The 24,916-nt window shown below is 49.7% G+C and overlaps 1 protein-coding gene across 6 annotated transcripts in view; it reads right to left on the reverse strand.

Moving 5' to 3' along the window:
* Window positions 1–24,916, reverse strand: part of LOC126538383 (uncharacterized) — a 606,484-nt gene that overhangs the window by 494,844 nt on the left and 86,724 nt on the right. For all 6 annotated transcript variants that reach the window (XM_072288044.1, XM_072288042.1, XM_055074756.2 and 3 more), the window contains exon 8: window positions 7,300–7,554. In XM_072288044.1, the coding sequence (XP_072144145.1) occupies window positions 7,300–7,554 (255 nt within the window). The remainder of the gene's footprint in view (window positions 1–7,299; window positions 7,555–24,916) is intronic.

A 24,916-nucleotide genomic window follows, 5' to 3' on the forward strand; every position in this document is an offset into this window, starting at 1 on the left:
ATGATTGCAGAACCATAGGTTGGCCACGCCAATCAAGTAAAATATGACATTTGTGAGCTTGGCGCGGTCGTCCCACTTATTATAAGCGCTTACACGGTCATATTCGGCAAGCCAGTCTTCCACGTCGTGGTCGTCTGTGCCGCTAAATATAGCCGGATCGCGCTGGCGCATGATGCCAGAGCAGAGGATGGCCGGGGGCACGGGAGCAGCAGCCTAGGACGGTCCCGGTTCATCCATTGCAACAGCTGGTGGTAGCGTTAGACTGTGGAGTTCCAGGATGTCGAAGAGAAACCCAGCAGCTACACCAAATGCAACGGGGGTGTTCGCTTAGCAGCACTAGTTCTAGGTTGCAGCGGTAGGCTTAAACAGGTTGGTGCTATATCGAAATGGGGAAGCAAGCACTCCTCGTCGTCTTCTCATTCACTATGCACCATGCCCATGCCCACTGCCCGGTGCCTTCAGTACAGAGCAATGGTACAGTAAAACCTCGTTAAACCGTACCCGCTTAAACAGTAGTTTCGGTTTAAAAGTAGTAAAGTCAATTCCCCGACTCAGCGGCCATTGAACATAATGTATTTAGTATCCGCATAAACCGTACCAGCTTATTGTGTACGCATCGGTTAAAACGTAGCGTTTCCACTTTTCGTCGTGCAAACACAGCGGTGTGTCGTCTCCACCGGGCGGTCCGGCAGAACAAGCCTCAGAGATTGGTACAACGGCCTCCAAGCGCCCTGTGCGTTTGCACGTGAAGCTGCATCAACATCAACATCATTTCGACGCCGTGCCAGAGAGCGAGAGAGCGTTATGGCGTCGTGCAAGCGAGGACTCGCGTCATGCCGAAGCTCGGGTAAAAAAGACGCCGGGTGCTCAGCATAGAAGAAAAATTAGACATCGTCCGTGCTATCGAACGTGACACGAAGAAGTTGGCGCTGGCCCGCGACATGGATCTGCTGTTGACTACAGTGTGTGGCATTCGGAATGCGAAGCTGCTCGGCAGCGCTGCTGCGACCGCGAAGAGATGTCGGCTACGAGGTTCGACTTTTCGCCATCATTGCCTCTGTTGTTGCCGAAGTGTCGACTAGCGACAGTGATGAGGACGACACGGAAAGCGACAGCACGGGCGATTCAGGCCCGACAGTGGCAGAAGCTGCGCGTTACGTCAGCCTCGTGAATGCAATCGTCGCAACGAGAACAGGGGCGCGATAACGGAACTATTCCAAACGAAAAGTTTTCCGAACTCCGGCACCCGGCAATGAAAAAGGCGCCCCGGCACTTATGCAGCACTAGTGCGCGCGTGCACGGAGAATACGTAACGCCAACGAGGAATCTGCCGTGCGAGTGTTTGCCGAGAGGAGGGGGGCTGGCTGAGAAGCTGGCACGCAGCTTGAGTAAGTTTGAGGCTGCTGTCGTCGTGCTAGGCCGCCGCGGCATCAAACGAAAATAACACTTATGTCGCGCGAAGTGAATAAATACGGTATGTTTTTTCCCCTTTCATCGCACTCTCTCTGAGTTCCGTTTTCTACAGGTAAGTGGGCGATGTCATGCTATTTCGGTTAAACAGTACTACCGTTTAGTACATACTTTTTCCGAGCTTCGGCCGACTACGGTTTAACGAGGTTTCACTGTACAAACAAAGGGACGTGCCATAAGGCAGGCATCGGAGTAGATTTTTTTTTTTTTTGCAAAAAAATTCTCCAGCATGTACCAGAAAGTGAATAGAGAAGACATAGGGCCTCACACATGTGATAAGAAGCACATAAAAAAGGTTTGTTGATTGGTGCCACAATGTGGTGTATGAGACGGCATGGTTGATGCTACATCAGCCAGACTGGCCATTATGTTAATGACCACCTCAGAGATCATTCCAATTTTATGAGGCAGTGTGTTGGCAGCCACCTAGCTGCACATAGCTCCTGTTGTGGTTGTCGTTCATTATTTAACCAATACAAAATACTAAGGTGCTATGGTGACCAGTGACCAGTGGTGACTATGGTGACGTCAGATATACCGTATTTACTCGAGTCTAGGCCGACACCGATTCTAAGCCAACCCCCTAAAGTCCGAAGCCAAAATATATATATATATATATATATATATATATATATATATATATATATATATATATATATATATATTACCTCGAATGTAGGCCGAACAAAAAAAGCGAGGACAGTGTTCACAAAATGCAAACAGCATTTATTGAAACTGAATGTGCAGAGCTCATTCAACGTCGTCGTCGCTGTGTTCCTTGTCACTGTCACCTTCAAACAGTGCACTATCTTCGGTACCGTCAAGCGCATTAGATAAGCTGCACTTTTTAAAGGCGTGCACGATCAAAGTACCTGGGATGTCATCCCACACTGCAGCTACCCAGCCCGCCAGCTGCGATAGTGATGCATGTTTCATGCGGCCCATTGCTGTTAGCATGTGGTCTTCGTCAGTCAACCAGTCCGTGTAATATTTCTGCAGACGATCCTTGAAAGGTTTGTTGATGCAGACATCAAGTGGCTGCAAGTGGCTGCAACTGGCCCGTCATGCCGCCCGGTATGACAGCGAGGTCCGTGTTCACTTGGGCGAGCACAGCCTTCACGTTATCGGTCAAGTGCCCACGGTAAGAGTCGACGACAAGGAGCGAGTTCTTTGTCAAAAGGGCTCCTGGACACCGTTGCCACACAATCTTAACCCACTCTTCCACCATCGCACCCGTCATCCACTCGTTCTCATTTGCCCGCTGTGGGGATGCGCGACTCTCGCGCGTTCCCTGATGTTTTTCCCGCATAGCGCATCCCCTGATATGCTGTTTTCCCGCACGACTCGCGTGGCCTGGCGCCCGCGGCGGTCGGGTGGTACAAGCGCGGTGCTAGAGATGGCGCGACTGTCGCGGCGGGGTTACTCGGGCGCCGAAAGGGAAGGCGCTTGGTCTCTTGGGTTCGAGACAGCAAGCAGCACGGACGTGCCGTGCCGCGCGTGGAGCGACCCTCTTTCCCGGCGGGTCGGGCGCACGGGTGGACGTCCCACGCGCGCGCGGCGACCCATGCGTCTGCGAGACCGCCTCGCGTGGCGGCCTTCGAGCACGCCTCCGTTGGCGTGACCGAACACGCGAACGACCAGGCGTTGGGATCCAGCATGGGGCGAACATATTCGCTCGCTCGCGGTGAGTCGGACTTCTAGATTTGTCGCGCGCCCATCGGCATGTTTTGTGGATAGCCACTCGGCTAGCAGGCATGGATCTATGAAAGGTGCAATAAATGCCCTTGTGACTGTTTGCACTACTGTGTTGTCGTTCCTTTGTCCCAAGAGTACGGAGGAGAAACCAGTATCTCCCACATCTGGCTGCCCAACGTGGACCTCTTGGGGCATCGGACGATAGATTTAACAGTTTTGCTTCGTTCAAGACCTTTGTTTGAACCGAAGCGTAGGCCTAGCGTGAATTTTGATCGCTAGCGTTGGCGGCGTGCTTTCTTGAGCGAGGCGGCGGTGGCTGTAGTGTGTTTGAACACGTCAACATGCTAAGCCTTTTCGCAAGTGTTTTTTTTTAATGACATTCGTCAGTACGAGAGCCACGTGGTCTGCATCCTGGGAGAGCGAGGCTGAGCGCCCGCGGAGCAGTGGCAAGCCTGAAGCGAGTGAGTACGGAAGCCTCGTGGGTGGTCCGAATTTCTTATGTAAATAGCTTCTTCTATCTCTTTGACTCGGATGAAGTCGCGGCTCTGGGAGCCGGGTGGCCGCGGGCCACGGGTGCCACGACAGGCTGACTGGTATTGCGGCCTGGCACCGGGCGCTCCGACACCGTCTGGGACGGTGGGCGCCGTCAACTCGGATGCTGTGTGCACCGAGCGGAGTAGGACCACCTCACAGAGCTAACGTCTCCTCGCGGCTGCCTGTTTTGCGCTCATTTTGAGTGTTGTTTTTGGATGCCGGTTGTTGTCAGAGTAGCGACGCTTTAGGCCTAAGGCTTTACGAAGCTGCCTGTCGCACGTGGAGGGACACAACCTGGTGGACCGTGGCGTTGAGGTGTTGCAAGTTGCTTCCCTCATTCTAGTTAGCCTCGCACGAATTGAAATTACTCGTTCGACTCAAGAAAGCGAGCTTCGTTCACGTGAACTTAGCATCTGAGTAGCTGCCCGATCTTTTGCTAGCCGAGTTGAACATCGTACCACGTGGGCGATGCGCATGCAGAATTCCTCTCCCTTGCACTACTGTAGTGTTTGCCGAGTGTGTTGAGTTTACGCAGCGTGATTGGAGTCACCCCTGGCTTGCTGTCACCTGCACATCGTCTGCGCTGCTGCCCCGGACTACAATCGAGTCACCCCGGGCGATGGTGATGCTGTGGCCAGTTCGGCGCAGCGACTTCGGCGGCCTCCTGCATCCAGCTCACAACCCTCGGCGGCGGACAAAGGAGCCAGCGGTCACCGACAGCTACGGCGGCTCTTGCCAGCAGGGCGCGTCGGCGCGAGCGACGCTTGCTCGTACCGACTACTGCGTCGTCGTCTCCGGAGTCCTGGCCTGGAATCGTGCCATCTTGTCTGCAAAGCTGCTGCTGTGACCGGCGGACGCCAGCGGTGTACCCGAAGGACAGTCGGCTCGCATGTTATGGACAGCGTGTGGACATTTCCCCGGCGCGGCCACTGTTGCATGTACCACCTTGTTCGCGAAGCACGTGTTGATGTTAGACCGTGTCAAATGTTTCGCCGGAATATGTAGTGATTTAAGGTTGGGGGGATGTGGGGATGCGCGACTCTCGCGCGTCCCCTGATGTTTTTCCCGCATAGCGCATCCCCTGATATGCTGTTTTCCCGCACGACTCGCGTGGCCTGGCGCCCGCGGCGGTCGGGTGGTACAAGCGCGGTGCTAGAGATGGCGCGACTGTCGCGGCGGGGTTACTCGGGCGCCGAAAGGGAAGGCGCTTGGTCTCTTGGGTTCGAGACAGCAAGCAGCACGGACGTGCCGTGCCGCGCGTGGAGCGACCCTCTTTCCCGGCGGGTCGGGCGCACGGGTGGACGTCCCACGCGCGCGCGCCGACCCATGCGTCTGCGAGACCGCCTCGCGTGGCGGCCTTCGAGCGCGCCTCCGTTGGCGTGACCGAACACGCGAACGACCAGGCGTTGGGATCCAGCATGGGGCGAACATATTCGCTCGCTCGCGGTGAGTCGGACTTCTAGATTTGTCGCGCGCCCATCGGCATGTTTTGTGGATAGCCACTCGGCTAGCAGGCATGGATCTATGAAAGGTGCAATAAATGCCCTTGTGACTGTTTGCACTACTGTGTTGTCGTTCCTTTGTCCCAAGAGTACGGAGAAGAACCCCGTATCTCCCACACCGCACAATCACATTTCTTGCGAAAGTTTCTCGAGAAGGCAGTGTCTTCCTTTTAAATATCATATAAGGGGGGGAGTTTATGTCCATCAGCTGTGCAGCACAGCATCACACTTGCGCACTGCTTCTCGTAGCCCGCAGAGCACACCTTCACCTCCTTGGCACCCTTTTCATTCCCGGTGTACGCCACTGGCATATCAAAATCAGTCGGCGTTGCCGATTTGCGCAAGGTTGTAGTCTGCCGCTTCTCTCTTTCGCAGCACGTAGTGCTGAAAAGCTATCAGCTTTTCTTCGAGATCACTTGGCAGCTTCTGGGTGATTGAAGTGCAACGTCGGAAGCTGAAGCCGAAGCGCTTCATGAATTTCTGAAGCCAGCCCCGGCTGGCTTTGAAATCCTTTGGCATTAGGCCTCGCCCCCTCGAAAGTTCCCTAGCTTTCGCTTGGAGCACTTCTGTTGTCACTGGAAGGGCAGCTGCTCTCTGCGTCCGAACAAAGTCGGCCAAAACTGTCTCCACTTCGTGGTGACGGCCTTTCTTTTGTCCGCTAAATTCCATCCTCGTTGCGGCACACGCAAAAAGCTCCTGTCGTCCCCTCCAAGGACGGACGTTTTTCTCGTCAACGCCGAAGTCCCGCCCAGCTTGAAGGTTCGACGATGCCTCTGCGGCTATCACAACTTTTCGCTTGGAAGTGGCACTGTAGTGGCATCTCCTGCTTGGTGCCATTGTGATAACAGCACGCCGCACACCAATACGGCCGCCACAACACAAGTCAAAATGGCGACCTCGCTTGTGTACGGTTGGCTACTGGCACGGCTAGTACCGGCTGCGATACTGACTTTTCTAGATGGCACTAGCTATGCACCATATTTATTTAGTAACAGGCGATTGGAGAATTGGTGAAAGAAAAGTATGGAAACGACAAAAGACGGAGACGTACAAAAGTGCAGTTCGCAATAGAAGATCAGAAAAATTTGGGCGTGGTAGTTCATAGTGTTTTTTTTTTCTTTTTTCATTGTTTGACCTAGGTAGGACATTAGGCAGTATAATAGCAAGAGCTTGGTGGCGCAACCCACCGCCCCGTTCCAAAGGGAGCGTTCATAACATCCATCCATCCATTTAGCAGTTTCAATGAAAAACTGGCGCGTTTTTTTAAATCCTCGAATCTAAGCCGATCCTAGAGTTTGGAATATGATTATTTCAAAAAAACTACCAGCCTAGATTCAAATAAATACGGTACAAGGCCTTTAGCATTGACAAAAAAAGACTATGTGCGCGAGTGTGCCTTCGATGCCTCTCCTCACCAAGGAACTCGTGCATCTGGCACGTGGATGATGGCAACCATTTAGTTGTGCTGTTTTTATATTCTTCATCGTGGCTATCTTCTGACAATGTATTCATACTTTTGCACGTTCTGCTCTCCCTTCTGCCTATTCAAGCTCCTGTACGTATTGCAGTGTGCGCAAATAAAACATCGGTTGAAAGTCAGCGCTTCAGCTGTCTCAGTCATGTCCGGCATGTACCAACTGGCCCAAGTTATTACGTTATTACTCGCAATTACAAATGATATAGCAAAAAAAGAAAAAAAATCAGGTACAATACAATTTTACCAGCTTAGTAGACAAATTCAATAAGTGCTTTGGACACGATAACACCAACTGGTGCACTTGACAACATCCAAACTTGATCCAAATCAATGAACTGTGCAGCAGTGATCATTTTTGATCAAAAAATTTGATCCAGATTTGTTTTATAATACAATTTTATCAGCTTATTAGACAAATTTGATAAATGCTTTGGACAGGCTAACAACAACTGGTGCACTTGACCACCTCCAAACTGGGCCTGGATTGTTGGACCGTGCAGCAGCGATCATTTTCGATAAAGAAATTCAATCCAGATCCGGCCTGATCACAATTAAAGTGACCATGTAAAAGTGGCATAAGTAATAAAACAAAAGTGACAATGCCAGTGGGTGGACCCTCACCCGCAGAGTGGGTGCCTTGAGAGCTCGCTCCACCTGGAGGTAGCGGCCGTCGGAGGCCGTCGCACTGTGCACAGCCACCACCGCCTGGTCCTCGTCCTCCTCTTCGACCTGTGGCCCCCCTGTGGCCACAGTGACGGTTGCCGAAGCACCTGTGGTCGCAGCATTCACGGCCAGGTCACCTAAGGTCTGCAGCACCCGCGGGTTGCGCAGCAGGGCATTCGTACTCTCCGCACCCGAGGCATTCTTCACTATCACCTGTACAGGCAATACTCACAATTCAGTTGGTGCCAAACCATTCAAAGGGCACAAATACACTCAGACAAAGCAGAACAGACTACGCCAAAGTGTTATACTCCTGCGACGGCTGTGTATGACGTGGCCACGCGGGCCCCATCTTGAAAGTGATCTGTGGCAAGTACAGTCTAGCAGCGTCGAGGGCTGATGGCTTCATGTGCGCTGTGTTTTCGCCAGTTAGTCTGCATTGAGGCGAGAGGCAGCATGAAGGTCAATTCACTCGCTGCTGCTGCTGCCGCTCTTCCTAAAGCCAGTGTTTTGACAGCACATGTCAGCGATCATCGAGTGTCAAGTGTTCATGTTTGCCTGTGTGTGGGTAACACCGTTCTTGTTAATTTAGTAAGCGTATGTTTAGAAGTTTATAAGGCCTATAAAACTACTATCCTTGCCTTGCGAAACCGATATTCTGTATCAAAATTTTTCAACCTGCAATAAGAATGTAGTAATTCATTGGAAATATGCTGGAAACAGTGATAGGTGAGCACAATGGCAATTATATGCCAATTATATGGCAGCATTCGTGGGAAACAGACAACAAGTGTGGCTTTAGCTGTAAGAAAGTTATATTTTGTTTATCAAGCCTATGTTCCTGCGGTTCATGTGTTCTCAAGTGTTATTAAACTATTTCTACAATAATAGCTACATGCATTCGTAGCTTCCTGACGAACTGGTTTGGTCATATACATCTTTTAGCCAAGCCAAGATAAGTGTTACGATGTGTCAGTAGTGCTCTATTAAGGTCTATTCGATTCAACCAAGTTACTTTGTACTTTCTGTTTCCTTGATTGCACGCATGCAGGGCAAGGTGTCGCAGCTGTGCATTGCACACCTTGCACTGCACAGCTGTCGGCACCTGCACCATTGCGTTTCACACAACGATCACCAGAGAGAACTCTGGTGCTGTGAGCCCCAGCAGACAACTCCAGCCAACTGGAGCGGGCTGGAGGCCCAATGGGCTGCTTGTGCAACTTTTTCATCGCAATACAGTTCCAGGCTGGCTAGTAACCCGGATGGCTCAGTTGCCCTTGAGCCTGACCGAGGACTTGGGCCAGGCTGCTACAGATTCAACCGGACTGAAGAAATTCTTCCAAGGCGAGAACATCTAGCCCTTCCTCAAACCCCCCACAACTGCACAAGCACAACTTTTTCAAGCGGATCACCAAGAAAACTGAAAAAACCCAGCAATCTACTGCGCTTTACCAGTGGGCACCAACACGATGGGATGCTTAACCTTTTGAAGGTTTTCGCCGTACATGTACGGCGGCGGTTTTCTGTCCCGCAAGGTCTTTGCCGTACGGGTACGGTTCCGACCCTCCGTTTGAAATTTCGCGCCATAATGACGATGCGTGCTCACCGAGAGGTGCTGTCACCTCTTAGCACTTACAAGAAGCGTTTGAAGTTTGTGCTACGTTCTTGGGGAGATAAATAGAACTGATTGCTAGCTTCAGCGCGTCACTCAGACTGAGGCAACGCCCCTTTGGCGGTTTCGGTTTCGCCGCGTGATCGCAACGAAGGCGCGCGAAGCGTCATTTTCTATGTCGGCACTCTCTTGCAGGGCGGTGGAAGTTGATTTCTATCTTGATTGGCGCTGCTCTTAGCTTGTTTATCAGCGTCGTTCACGAGGTATTCTCGCTCTCAGTGGCAACGGGCTTTTGCGGTTTCGGTTCCGCCGCGTGATCGCAACGGAGACGCGCGAAACGTGGTTTTTCTCTTTGTCGGCACGCTCTCGCAGGGGCGGCGGAAGTTGATTTCTATTTTGATTGGCACTGCTCTTAGCTTGTTTATCACCACCGCTCCAGAGGTATTCTCGCTCTCTGCGGCAACGCGCTTACGCGAGAGGGTGCATCAGACCTCTACCCAAGGCAGCCGCACGCACAGATGTGATTTGTGCGCTAACACAACTCCTCGCTCCAAGAGAACAGAGACGCATTTTAGGTGTGCAAACTGCGATAAGGCGCTGTGCGTAGACCCGTGTTTCAAGGAGTACCCCGCTCGGAAATGCTATTGAAGATCTTGCAGTTCTGAGTGATGCCGACACCAAAATACTGTTCCTAATTATTTTTTACTATTTTTTCCCGACTTTATAGATTTTGTACATTCAGGATCTGCATTAAAATAATTTGACCACCTGGGAAAGTTTTTTTCAAAATAATTCGACCCTCAAAGGGTTAAGCAACTTTTGCTTTGTACTACAAGTAAACGATTTGCCTAAATTACCTTATGCATGCTTTAGGTCCGATGACCCTTGCTTTGCCGTGCTTCCACGCCTTAAAGCACTGTTCGAACCTTTTTCTTCCTTGTTGTTAATGCTGTGTGGGGATGCTGAAACAAACCCTGACCCAGCTACTGATGATGTGCTTTAAGAGCTGCTAACAAAGGTCAAGGACCTCAATAAACGTTCCATTCGTACTGAATTCGCACAACAGACGATGTCCTTGGCTGTTTCAAAAATGAAGACAGAACTGTTGCTGAAGCTGTGACCAATATAAAAGAAAGGTTAGAAAAAGTAGAAGGTGTGATGATGATGAATTTGGTGATTTGTGGCTCAAGGCCCAACTAAGCCCAAAGAGTGCCAGGCCACAGTTAATGAGTTGACAACAGAGTAATGAATTACCGAGAGTTGGTTGTGGCATGGCTTAAAGGGGCCTAATAAACAGGCGCTGTAAAGTCCGTAAAATGCATATGTAATAAAGTTATGGAAATTACCAATAAAGTGTACTAGAAACACAAAACATACATTGTGAAGGGATAATAATACGTACTACAATATGTCAGTGGTGAAAATTTCTACTGCATTACCTGAGCCCTTGAAACACAAGGGCCTGGTAGCATGTGCAATACAAAGTGATACTATCACAACAGTAGCCTCTTGCAAAAGGATGCACTACGAATCCCTTGTGCTTATCACTTTCAATAAACCAAAATCAATTAAAAAGCTTAAAACTGATTTACTATAAAGAAACGGCTCTGGTCTAAGGAGCATTGCCGGATGGTGAGGAATATGCTTCCTGTAAGATAAATGGAAGTACTTTTTATGTAGACGCTCTGCTTTCTGGCATGCTAGCGAAAAAAGAAGGATGGTGAGTGTCTCGCCACGTCTGCCACAGGTTGGAGACACATCCCCAGTCAGCAGAAAATTGTGGGTGCCATACAATATCCCGAGACGTCAATGTGGCATGTTTTCGTTGTGGAGGTACCTAACTGTGGTTTTATTACGTAGAGTTAATTATTAATTTCAGCATGCCACAAGCAGTGCCAGTGGTTTTTCAGCTTCTTGCATAAGAAAGGCTTAAGATATCTTCGGCAGGGACAGCCGCAGTAGGATTAGCAGCTTCCGATGCAATTGATGTCCAGGGTCCTCTTTCCATGTGGTCCAGAAGGTCGCACCAGAGGCACTGGCGTAAGCCTTAAAGGGGAACAATCTGCTGCGGCAGATGGCCCGGATGTATTATGCAAATCTTTCACGAGGAAATCTGTCACAATCTGTCACATATTGCCGGAAAAATTGGAGCCGAGACCCGACCTTACAGCGAACTCAAAACGAACTGTTCATTGCGTCATCCAACTCCCCAGCCCTGCTCTCGTTGCTGCCTCTTTTGCTGGCAGCAGTAGGTGGCGCTAGTAGCCGGTGGCACTAGCAGCACAACACTAACAATCATCACACTCCTCCCCCTTTAGTTCTTGTCATGGCGAATACAGGGCGTCTTGTCCGGGCACTTTTTCGCAGTGGGACAGGACTTTCTCCTGATAGGATGACTGCTGTTGGCAGCCCAGTTCTGTTGTGAGCAGTGGCGTAGCTAGGTCGTCTGGCACCCGGGGCCCATAGGTCTTCTGTCACCCCCCCCCTCCCCCCCCGGGTGTAGCCGGTGGAAAGAGGGGTGTCTTCAGACGTATATGACAGCCCCCTCCCCCCCACCCGCTGGCCCCTTGCACCCGGGGCCTACGGCCCCCCGGCCCCCCCTGTTGCTACGCCACTGGTTGTGAGGCTGACTTTGTTGTGGCTGTTCTGGCTCAGCAGCGTCTCCTGCAGGCTCCACAGACTCTGTTGCTTGTTGCTCAGTTGGCTGATCTACAGGCAAAGTGTTTGCAGATGGTGGTGGCTGTACAAGGTTAGGGCGAATGTGGTCCCCATGTCTGTGCCACACAGTTCCATATTGTAATACAACCTCAGATGAAACGCAGCTCGTAGGACTGCTAACAGAAGCAGGTACCCATGGTGGACCTGACCGGAAGTTCCTGGTAAACACTGGGGCACCCGGGTCCATTATTGGCGCACTGCGGCAACCCTTGTCCGCATGCAGTTTTTGCTTTATCTGCTTCAGTTCAACAGACGATGGAAGAGTTGGGCGCATGACATCCAGGGGTGTCTTGATTCTTCTTCCCATGAGCAACTCGCACGGTGCACGGCCTGTTACTTCATGAGGCGTTGACCGGTAGTGGAAGAGCACCCTGGCCACTTGTGTCCTGAATTCACCTGCTGTGCTTTTCTTCAGTTTACCTTTAATAGTCTGTACTACCCGCTCTGCAGCTCCATTGGAAGCAGGGTGATATGGAGGCACCAGCATGCGACGGATACCATTCCTGTTCAGGAAGTCAGCGTACTGGCTGCTGGTGAATGCTGGCCCATTGTCGGAAACAATTATGTCTGGCAGACCATGTTGAGAAAAGACAGTCCTGAACACAGAGATTGTGGCCTCTGCAGATGGTGATGGAACAGGCTGAACTTCTACCCTCTTGGAAAAAGCATCCACCATCACGAGGAAGTAGTGTCCCATGAATTGACCTCCAAAATCAACATGGATCCTGGACCATGGCTTTTCAGGAAATGGCCATGGCATAACTGGTATCCTACGGCCAGACTTCTGGTGCACTTGGCAAACAGGACAGTTCCGCACCTGGTTCGTCATGTCATTGTTGATTCCAGGTCACCACACATGGGACCTAGCAATCATCTTTGATTTCTCAATTCCAGGGTGGCCAGCATGCAAAAGCTTAAGTACTTGGGATTGCAGGGACTTGGGAACGATGACACGGGCTCCCCACAAGAGGCAGCCTTCATGCAGACTAAGTTCATTGGTCCTTGTAGCATAAGGGCCCCAGTCTCCACCTTCCGGAAGAGGACTCCCAGTCAGGACAGCCTCAGCCACTTGTGACAGCATGGGATCCCTTGCTGTAGCATGTCTTACGACTGCAGGTGACAGGACATCTGGGTATGCTTGTTCTAACATGAAGACATTGGCAGGCATAGAGTCCAGAACCTCAGTTGCGGGAAGAGGTAGCCGGCTGAGTCCATCAGCATGGCCTAGCATACTGCCTGGCTTGCAGACGAGCTTGAATTGATAGCTTGATAGTGTGAGTGCCCACCTGAGGACTCTCGGCGATGCCTGGCTTGGCACACCTCGACTTGAGCCAAAGAGCCTTAGCAATGGCTGGTGGTCTGTTACAGCAGTGAATGGTCTTCCCCACAGGTACTGATGAAATTTGCGGACACCAAATACCAAAGCAAGACCTTCCTTGTCAGTCTGACTATAGTTCCGCTCAGCAGCAAGCATAGTACGTGAAGCAAAAGCTACAGGTCTTTCGGTTCCATCTGCTTCAGTCTGTGCCAAGACTGCGCCAACACCATAGGGTGACGCATTGCAACTGAGCACAAGTGGTTTCTCAGAACAGTAGTGAACCAGAACAGGTGCATCTGACAAGAGCCTTTTACTAGTGATGAATGCTTGCTGTTGCTCTTTCCCCCAGCTCCACTTTTCTCCTTCACGAAGCAGCTGATGCAAGGGACGCAGTCTTGTTGAGATGTTTGACAAAAACCGTCTGTAGAAATTAAGCAGGCCAAGATAGCTTTGAAGCTCCTTCACATTCTGTGGCTCTGGTGCATTGATGATGGCCTCTACCTTCTTGGGGTCGGGCTTTAGACCTTGCTTACATATAATGTGGCCCAGGTATACGACTTCAGGAGCAAAGAAAGCGCATTTCTCCAGCTTCAACCTAAGGCCCACTTCCCGAAGTTTCTGCAAGACAATCGTCAGACTCGCCCAGTGGTCTTTGTCATCGATGCCTGTAATAACAATATCGTCAAAGTACACAGCTGCTTTTTGGCACACCACGAAGCAGATTTTCCATCTCTCGCTGAAAGATAGCAGGGGCAGCAGAGACACCAAAAGGTAAGCGTGTATACTGGAAGAGACCCATGTGTGTGTTGATGGTCACATATTCACGGCTTTCTGCATCCAGAGATATCTGCTGATAGGCGTCTCGCAGGTCAAGTTTGGTAAACTTCTGACCTCCCGACATGGCTGCCCACAGCTCTTCAGCCCGCGGAACTGGTAGGTTTCCATGAGCGACACAGCATTGGCTGTTTGCTTGAAATCTCTGCAAATTCTTATTGTGCCGTTCTTTTTCTGAACAGGCACAATCGGCGCTGCCCCTTTGGCTGTCTTCACAGAAACGAGAATGTTCTCACGCTGCAACCTCAGGATCTCCTGCGTTACGAGGTCCACCAACGCGAACAGAAGTGGGCGTGGTTGGCAGAATTTCGGCACTGCATCTGGAGGCACAAGAATTTTGGCAGAAAATCCCTTGAACGTGCCAATGCCCTCTGCAAACACCTCAGGAAAACGAGCAATCAGTTTGCTGACACCACTAACTTAGTTAATTTGTTTGAATCCCTCGATGCCAATGCCCAAAGCTTGGAACCAGTTGCGCCCGAGCAATGTTGGAGCAGTGCCGTTTGTGAGGTACAACGGAAGGACCCGTTCGTGCCCCTCGTATCCGATGCAAATGTTTGCTTTGCCCTTGACTTGCTCAAGCTCTTGAAGAGCACGTTGAAACTTGTCTGCTGGCATTACGGAGACGCTTGCACCGGTGTCCAACTCCATCGGAAACGGCTTCCCAAACATTTCCACGGTGACAACGAAGGGCGGCATACTTGGCTCACTGCTTAGGTGCCACATGACAAAAACGTCAGCGCCGCAAGGAACATGGAGCACGTCGGCGTCTTTAACAGCATTTACCTGCGCGGTACGTGTTGATCATGTCGAAACAGTCCTCACAGCAGACGTGTTTTCCTTCGCGAATGTGTCGGCCTTCCGAGAGTTGCAGATGACCACCAAGTGCCCCACTTTCTTGCAGTAGTGACACTGCGACTTGCTGTGTCTACATTGCGACGCTAAATGACTTCTGTCGCCGCAGCGGTAACACGCCATGCTCTTAGTCGCGGACGCTACCCGGTGAGTCGGCAAACCTGGTAAACTACTTGCAGTTGCCTGACACAGTTCACCGGCATCCTTTTTAGCGGCTTCCATTGCATCCTTGAATGTGAGGTCAGAACTCTCGAGTAGTCGCATCTGAACCGCTGCGTTGTTTATGCCACATACTATTCGGTCTCTCAGCATGTTGTTGAGTTTGGTTCCATAATTGCAGTGTTAAGACAAACACTTCAGGGCCGCAACAAAGTCGCTGACAGCTTCTCCTTCGGAACGCGTCCTTGAATTGAAGCGAAACCGCTGCACAACGACGGATGGGGTGGAGGCGTAGTGCCTGCCAAGTACGGCTAGTATCTCGTCGAGTGTTTTACCTTGGGGCGTTTCCGGCTTATCGAACCCGGCTATATCGAACTCGCAAATAAACGCCGATCAGTTCGATATAGAGCATAATTCAATATAAGCCTGCTGAGTAATTGGATGTCATAAAAGCACATCCATTTATAAAATCACTTTATTGATGAAACTAGCTTAGTTTCGCATGAAATAGTCATGCATTTCTGCTTGGGCAATTTTGCTGCCTGCGACGCACGCACTTCTCCACATTGTCTAAGGAGTCGGGAGCAGCTGAGGCCGCAATGTTCCGCATTCGCGCAAAAGCACCGGACTAGTGCAAGTGCACCAATCACTTCGGAGGATGTAGGCAAAGGGCCGTCGTTGATTTCCTCATTGTGCCCACCTTCACTTGTGCTCAGCACGATGTCGGCAATGTAGTTTTCGTTTTCGGGCTCTCCTGTGGTCACGACACTATCATTTGTACTCACAAGCTCGTCCACTATTGATTCGTCAACAGCTTCCGGAAATTCTGACAGCTCGCTTCAAGTTTCGGCAACACCGGCAACGGCTGCGTCGCATTCACCAGAATTTACAGTCATCACCGAGCACGCGAAAGCCGGCTCGGCTGAAGCAATTTCGGATGACCCACTCGTACATGGCCGTGTCGTACGTGTCGGGCACCACGGCCACCGGGGCGAGAATTTGGCCGCTTTAGCCCTAATTTCCCCCTTATTCTTCAAGATCGTCTTGAGAGTTCCTCGGAATCATTCACGTTGCTGGGACACATCCGACTTCTCACCGCGTTCGACCCGATTTATGATTTCGAGCTTCACGACGAAAGGCAAATTCTGCCGCTTCATCACGGCAACACTGTGGGAGAAGACCCACAAGGCCCACACAAGGGACCAGAAAAGCACCGAGACAACTCGCACAACGAGGGCACAAGAGCCTCTGATTGGCTGTCTGGGCAAGTGTTGCGGGCGGGCCAGGATCATTTTTTGCAGGGGGGTGCCTATGGCTCAGCCGAAGCAGCGCGGTCACGGTAGGGAGAGCGGTTGGATGGAGCCGCGCCGTCGGGTTTCCCCGCAACCGCGAGGGAAAGCCAACTTCTGGGGGCACTTTTCTGCTGCTCGAAGTTCGATATATCGGGAGTCACTGCTATTTTTGTTCGCTGTAAACATAATTTTTGCTATATATACTCATTGTAACTATACCGTACCCAAAAATTGTTCGATATATAGAATAATTCGAAGTAAACGGGTTCGATATAGTCGGGTTCGACTGCAATTGATAAAAGGGAAATGAGACATCCAGCCGTCAGTACTACTACCGTATTTACTCGCATACTGATCGCACTTTTTTGTCAGAAAAATTGACGCAAAATGAGGGGTGCGATCATTACGTGAGTTAAATTTCCCGCGAAAAAGAAAAAAAAAAAATTTTGTCCCGCATTTGCTGCGGGACACCAAAACAAATATGGCTGTCGGCAGAGGAAGCCGAACGCGACTTTTTTTTGTTCTCGTGAGTACATTACATGCATTGAAACAGTTTCTTCCGTATCAGTAATGAATAATATCGTTAATATCGGCAAGTTTGCGGCAATAACGCAGCGATGTCCACTTTGAGGGGATAGAAACAGATGAGCGCACTTATCTGCCAGTGACATAGAAACACATGGCCGGCATGCTGTGGAAACTCCGGCATCTGTCTTCACTACTATCCTAATACGGCATGTTTCCGCTAAGGGTAGGTGAATATCTCAGCTGTGCTACAAGCGTCGGCGTATGAATAGGGTACACTTTTAACCTACAGTAAAAGCTCGTTAATTCGGACTTCTAGGGATCGTAAATTATGTCCGAATTAACCGAATGTCCGAATTATCGAGCGGACAACAAAAACAATAAATGCACGACTTTCATCAACAAACCTTTACTGCGCAAAGTAATCGAGGATGCTCGCCTGCTTTCGAGCAGAAACCCGCGCGGATATTATTTTACGAAGTCCTTCCAGGTGCTTAGCAGCTCGCTTGCTGTCTGCAGTGTCGCAACAAAATTCTTCTAACACAGCGAGGGCCTCCGCGGCTTCCTTCACAGTGCGAGGGGGCCGAGGCTGCTCCTCTCGCAGCTCCTCTTCCTCCTCAGAATCTTCGCCATGCAGCACGTCCCTGACAATTTCTTCTTCGGTAAGCGAGTCGGCTGTAACAACGCCATCATCAATGCCGACGTAATCAGCGAGTGTCACCACATCCGGCAAAACTCCTCCAAAATCCTCGCAGTCATCTCCATTGTCATCTAGCGACACTTTGGCCACTGCATCATCGCCAGGCTCACGCACAACGAAGCGACTGTGTCTAAAACAGTTGGCGACGACGCGCGCGGGAGTGTTGTGCCAAACGTAGGCAAGAATGTTGACCGCGCTCAAAAGATTCACGTCGTACTGCTTGCCGACTTCATGGCACATGAGCATCCGTTCCAGCACGCGCCTGCGGTATTTGGTCTTGACATACTGAATTATGCCTTGGTCCATCGGTTGGAGGGCCGATGTTGTGTTCGGCGGCAAGAAAACAACTTCTATGTTGTCCATTCCAGTGACACTGTTATGCGCACTACAATTGTCCAGCACCATTAGCACATTGCGGTTCTTTGCGGAAAACTGTCGGTCTAACTTTTGCATCCAGCCTTGAAAAATTTCCGACGTCATCCAGGCCTTTTTATTCGCTCGGTATTCCACCAGAAGAGCAGGCATGTTCTTAAGGGGGGACGCGGGGATCAGATCGCGAAAATCGCAACAAAGATCGATTTTTGGCAACAACGCGTTTCGGTATCTGCAATGCCTAATCTACATTGTATCAAAATGGTTTGACTGAAAACGCACCAGAAGTGGCCGAAAAAAATTAATTTATCAGTGCGTAGGGCGAGAAAACAGCTTTCAATCGCGTAAAATCACCGCAGTTCGCGGAGCCCTAACTCGTCTTTCCCGCCACCGAACGCCGCCATCTTGGTATCGTTCGAAAGCTCGAAGTTTCGCCATTCCGTTTCTGAATTCTTCGGTCATCACCATCTTGTAACAAACACACAAACACAAAAGACGCGCGGGTCTGCTAGAGGCGGTCACACGGGCCCTGCGATGAAAGCGGGCCTCCGATTGGTTGCCGTACTGAAAGGCATCTCGCCATTGACTGCTGCTGCAGCAGTGGGCAAGCTGGCAACCACAGCGGACCGCAGTTGTCTGCTTTGAAAACCACGCCGGTGTCTTTCTTCGTTTGACACTCGCAGAATTTGGATTTATGAAAGCTCCCAGGTCAGTGATGGATCGTTGCTCGTTCGAAAAGAACTTTTAAGTGAAGCTTGCCTTCGGAAAACGGAAGCGCAAGCCTCCTACGGCGAGAAAAAGACGGCGGCCAGCGGGAGAAGCGGAGAACCCGACTGAACACGCGGATAACGTGCCGCGTTATCTTGCACCGTGCGATTCCAGCAGCAAAGCCGACAATCACCCTGTGACATCGACACTGATAACCAAGCCACCGGAAGTCGTGCCAACGGAGGCTCTCGCACCTGTGCGTACAGCCGCGCGAGTCGGCAACCGAGATCGCGTTGTTGGAGGCGACGCGGGTCGAAGGTCTCCATCGCCGGCAGAGACGGTGTGCGTTTCCGATGCATCGTGCGACAGGGACACGCAGCCTGCGAGTGAGCCCCAACCGTCGACGAGCTACATACTGTATGGTGACTCAAGGCTCACCAGACGAATCGTCGCACGATTCAGACGCGCCTCGAGCCGCGTTTTGTGTCAGCGGTGACTGCAGAAGCGCAGGCATGCAGCGTTCGCGACTCCCTTCGCGCAGTGTCCGCGATAGAGCGGAAGCAGCAATGCCAAGAACAAATTTCGGCCCCTTGTGACTGTGAGTTCATTGTTATGCCTGTTTCCGCGATGAACTCTTTGATCGCTAAAACTCTGTGCCCAAGATGCCAACAGCATTCTGTGGGTGTACACTGCGATACCAGGCTTGGTCTGGCAGTGAAAATTGTGGTCATGCACTACTCCAGACGGCACAAAAAAAGGATAAAGAACGCCTGAAGAAGGCATCCAAAGCCCACCAAACAATGAGGAAAAGATGTAAGAAGATGCCTGACAGCAATGATTCAAAATATTACAGCCCTGGTGCTCTTTAATAAATTTGCAGTGCTTTTAAAACTTTGCAGCCAGTTTTCTCAATTGCATTTTTTTTTGTCAATCACCTCGCTCGTGGAAAGCGTAGCACAACAATGGCTGGACCGATTTCGGCCCAGTTTGTTTTGCTGTGATCCACAAGCTGTGCTGTACGTAAAGACAGTCTTGAAATGTTTCTTTATCTTTCCATTATTTAATTATTTCACAATTACTACATGGCTCCATGCAGTGAAGCACAGTCATGTGCATGTTATGTTGAGCAAAAAGTTATTAGCGCACTAAAAAAAAAATCGAACACTGTCTTGATGTAGATTAGACATCTGGGCAAACATGCAAAGTATTCCCAGCTCCCTAGCACGTTTCGTTACTGTGCCAGGCTTTCCACAAGCAAGGAACCTATAAATTCTTATAAAACAAAAACTAATTAAGATATCCTAAATAAATTTTAGATTTGTCTCTTTATTGCAATGTGCAGTGTGTGTACCAAATTTCAGCCCTTTCTGTCAAGAAACAAAAAAAGTTAATTCTGATCCCCTCCTCCCCCCTTAAAGCACCGTGGCTTTTGTGCCTTTCCAATGACGACAAGCGGCAAGCGCTCTGTTCCTGTCATGTTGGCGGCTAAAAGAATGGTGACGCGTTCCTTGGATCTTTTGCCACCGATGCACGGATCTCCTTTCATGGTCACAGTCTTGTCTGGCAAAGCCTTAAAGAAAAGTGCTGTTTCATCAGCATTAAATATGTCGTTTGGATCGTAGGCGGCGATGTGTTCGAGGAGCTGAGCGTTCTTCGAGTTGTTGGCAACGTCTTCATTGACAGCACCTTTTTCGCCGCACACAGTCTTAAAAACGAGGCCATGTCGCTCTCTGAAGCGCGCACACCACCCTTCCGATGCCTTGAATGCATCGATATGCATCATCAGCGCAAACCTCTCAGCTTGCGCCATGATGAGGGGTCCACTCAATGGCAGATTTGCATTACGCGAGTCGACCACCCACCGAAGCAAATCCTCTTCCAACTCTGAATGAGCTGCTGTTCGCAGACGCTTTCGTGACGATCGAAACTTTTCGCTTTCGAACGCCTGAAGAATCTGTTCTTCATTTTTCACATACGTGCTCAAGGTACTTCTTTTCACGTCGTACTTCTTCATGGCTTCTTGTCGAGAGAGTCCGTCCTTCAGGGCCCGCAAAATTTCCACCTTGGTAGCCAAGTCCTTCGCCTCGCATTTCGCCCGCTTCGCTGGCGTTGCCATCGGCGGAGAATGCAGTGACACGGGCGCACAACAGAAAAGCACCAATAAAGTTCTGTAACTGAGCTGCGCTAAATCCAGCGGTCCTCGGCAAAACAGCGTACAAGGATGTAGCGCACCAACAGCAACAAAACGACAAAATGGCCCCGTCGATAACGCCACCACATGCAAAAAGTGCAAAAACAAGGAAAAGCACCCATCCAGCCACAAGTCGAGCCAATTGGATTGGATTGGCCAAGTTTCAGCCACTTGATGTCAATGGCGATGCTGTGTTTGGGCAACGAGGCTTTGGTTTGGGTATCACTTTTGTGCCGCGTTTGCCATATTTTCGTTTTTGAGCCTCGGTGGCTGTCCGAAATCATCCGAATTATCCGAGGTGGGCTGGAATCCGTCAGAATTAACGAGAGTTTCGTCCCATAGACTCCTATATATAATTGCAAGGACCAGGTGCGAAGGTCGAATTATCGGATTTTCCGAATTAACGGAAGTCGAATTAACGAGCTTTCACTGTACCAGTGTAAACGTGGCTACTATCGTTGCCGCTCGCGATTTGTTGCGTGCCCACGAGTGCAGATGAGCAGAATCGAAAGGCGCCTTTTTTGTTGTTGTTGACAACCATTATAAAGCCTACACATAATAAAGGCAAGTTTGGGTGCAGCTTTCTTTTAGTCATGAAAGTGCGGAAAGTGATGAAAGTAATGAAATGAGGAATCTACATAAAAATGTTTGGTGCGTGCAGACCGCTTAGTTTGTCTTGAAGAGTCGTTCGCGTAGCATTCGACAGATGGTAAGCACGATCAATATTAGCTAGACTTGGCTCACGACATATCGCTGCGGCAAGTGCGATCATTACACGGGAAATAAAAAAAAAGCTAATTTTGACAGCAAAATTCAGGGGTGCGATCATTATGCGAGTAAATACGGTACATCATACACGGAGATAGGTGTACATTGCACACTGAAACACGAGTTATATTTTGCTCAACGTGGTGCTCGCAGTCCGCATATTTTTTGGAGTAGCTGACAATTCAATTTGCAAGTTCCGTTTAGATGAAGAGTTGCCGCCTGTCGTCACCCATACACTGCGTTTTCATTTCTCCTGCGAAGGCAGTGTGTTGGGGAGTACCACGTACGATGTTCTCCTGCGTGAATATAAGCACTTTCGCGTAATGCAGTGAGCTGTACCATCATTGTTGTATAGACTTAAACGAAAATTAAATATTGCGCGTTTCACAAACGGGCTCCGTGAATAGTAGAGTTCATAAAGCGCCAATACAAAGGCAGCTTGTTTCTTATGAACCATGCTGCACCTTTCATGCATTTATAGCATTCAATGGAATCAGTGTGTGCTCCTTAATATAATGTTCATGATAGGAGACACTGATCGTTTCCTTGTTTTTCTTTTATTCAATATTGACGAGGCAACAGAAATCCATTATGGAATCAACTTGCAAACCAAGAGAAAGGAAGTTTATCGATGTAGGATACACATATCCCTTTGGCATTCTTCATAGCTGGGTTTTAAACGGGCTTAACCACTCTCTTGAATTGCGCGACTTGCTGTTGTTGGATTGTTTTTGCTTGGCGTATTGGCTCATCCTCGTAGAGACATAGTAGTGCAAAACATCTGCAACTGCATCGACCTTCTGCAGAGGGCATGGGAATGAAAAGTTGTGCTCCTCAAGCAATTCATCTATCGTATAGCAGTATGCAGAACCTTTTACAGCATTCTTCTGAAAGACGCTCTCTGCTGATTGCGGCATGCAAAAGATGTGAATGGCAGGATGAATCGGCTTGCCTTTAGTCTTCAAGTTAACAAAGCAAGCTTCAGGGCAGTCGGACCTTACAAGTGAGACTGCCAGCCCATGGGTGCATTGTTCGCATGATGTGTTTGTTATTTAAGAGCTTGCGGCACATGTAGCTGGTTATGTTGTAGACTATACAGTCCGCTGCTTCTGGCAAAGAGTAAACATGGTCAAAAAGGGTCTCGCATTACACTTCATCATCTACGTTCTTGTCAAGTTTTTTCTTGAGCTTTTCCAACTTTGACTCCCCGTTATTGGATCAGGAGGCTGTTGTGAGATCCGATAGCGTGAGGAGATGATTGTCGCAGCCATCTGCAATGCTGCAGTTGCCAAACTTTGGGAGTTTACCAGGCCGTAAAGAGACAGCATGTTATACAACTGGAGAAAAGTTTGCATAGAAGGATGATTGTTCTGACCTCCGGCTTGGCGAATAGTGCCAAAAAAGCGTTCCAAAACGTCCTGGTTGATGCCACATGTCAGTACATACTTGAAGTGGCAGATTTCGAGTAAGTAGGTAGTTGACTCTATTGTAGACAAAACAGTCACTCGAAGTCCCTCAGCTGTTGACTCTGTTAAAAAGCGTTCTTTCAGGATTCTTCCTGCAGACACTTCTGTTTCCCAAGAAACGAGCCATGTAGAGAAAGACTTTAAGACTTCAAAATCCCTGTTGTCTTGCCTGATGCCTTGTGCGGGGGAAATGCCTGTTTAACGCGTCAAACAGATCATTGAGTTTCATGGCAAACTTGACTGTTCTTTGGATATTTTCCAGTCCAAAAACACCTCGTTTAAAATAGTACTGTAGGCCATCCGCCACACTTATACTGAAGATCTGTGTCGCCAGCTTCACCCTCATTCTTTCGGCATTTGAAGGGTTCAGGTGGGAAGATGACAACTTCGGACACATACGCAAGCAACCTGGATTGTTGGTGTCTGCAATTAGTAATTTGTCATAGTGAGCCCAGAAGATGTGGTCTTCTACATTTGATGCAGTTTGATGCAATTTGAAGAATTGTTTGTGTGTGCAGGCGGTTTCTAATGCGTTCGATCAAGCGTGGGGCATCTGCAAAGACGAACACCTTGCGATCATCATCAAGAGGACGGATAAAGTAATTGATGGGATTTTCCAACTTGTGACTCACTGAATACTCTTTCCACATCCTGTGGTTGCTAGCAGTGCCGTCGCAGACCAAAGCATCAGTGAATGCCCGCTCTAAAAGCATTACTGCGTTCATGACCAGACGAGCGAGGTCAGTCCCTTCTGCTACTGGCGAAAACGGCTGAGAGCATGCATCCCCAAAACAGCGGAACATAATAACAAGTCCATGGTCAGCTAGTTGTTCTTTGCATGGCAAAGAATCACCGAAGTCAGTGAACCCAGAGTACGTCATTGTTCTTGAGTGAACAGTCATCTCTTGCCGCACCTGAATTTCGTCGAAGACAAGAATACCATGACGTCGGTATGAATCCTTCGTGGCCATCTTTTTTGGAAATGCAGCGAAGAATCTCTTGTCAAATCCGCAGTTGACTAGAAGCATGCTCATGTACTTCCCTACTCTCGAAACGCTCGGAAGAGGCAGAATGTCGTTCTCTCGCAAGAACTTGTAGGAGCATATCATACTGACCGCAAATAAAGACTGGGACAGAGGGAGAGAACACATAAACGGCACGGTCAACTGTTTCATTCACGGCAGCCCGTGGGCATATACAGTAAAACCTCAATAAACCGTACCCGCTTAAACAGTAGTTTCGTTTTAAAAGTAGTAAATTCAAATCCCCAACTCAGCGGCCATTGAACATAATGTGTTTTGTATCTGCATAAACCATACCAACTTATTGCGTACGCATCGGTTAAAACATGGCGTTTAAACTTTTCGTCGTGCAAACACGGCGATGCGTCGTTTCCATCGGGCGGCCCGGCAGAACAATAAGCCTCAGAGATTGAAACAACGGCCTCCAAGTGCCCTGTGCGTTTGCGCTTGAAGCCACATCAATATCAACATCATTTCGACGCCGTGCCAGAGAGCGTTATGGCGTCATGCAAGCGAGGACTCGCATCATGCCAAAGCTCGGATAAAAAAGACGCCGGGTGCTCAGCATAGAAGAAAAATTAAGACATTGTCTGTGCTATCGAACGTGACACGAAGAAGTCGCTGCTGCCACGCGACAGGGATCTGCTGTTAACTATGGTGCGTGGCATTTGGAATACGAATAAGTTGCTCAACAGCGCTGCTGCAACTGCGAAGACATGTCGGCTACGAGGTTCAACTTTTCGCCATCATTGCCTCTGTTGTTGCTGAAGTGTCGACTAGCGACAGTGACGAGGATGACACGGAAAGCGACAGCACAGGCGATTCAGGCTCGACAGTGGCATAAGCTGCGCGTTAAGTCAGCCTCGTGAACGCAATCGTTGCTAAGAGAACAGGGGCGCGATAACGTAACGCTATTCCGAACTCCGGCACCCGGCAATGAAAAAGCCGCCCCGGGACTTCTGCAGTGCTACTGCGCGCAGAAGTCCCGGAATACGTAACGCCAACGAGGAATATGCCATGCGAGTGTTTGCCGAG

The sequence above is a fragment of the Dermacentor andersoni genome, chromosome 4 (genome assembly GCF_023375885.2).
Source record: "Dermacentor andersoni chromosome 4, qqDerAnde1_hic_scaffold, whole genome shotgun sequence".
NCBI classification, from domain to species: Eukaryota; Metazoa; Arthropoda; class Arachnida; order Ixodida; family Ixodidae; genus Dermacentor; species Dermacentor andersoni.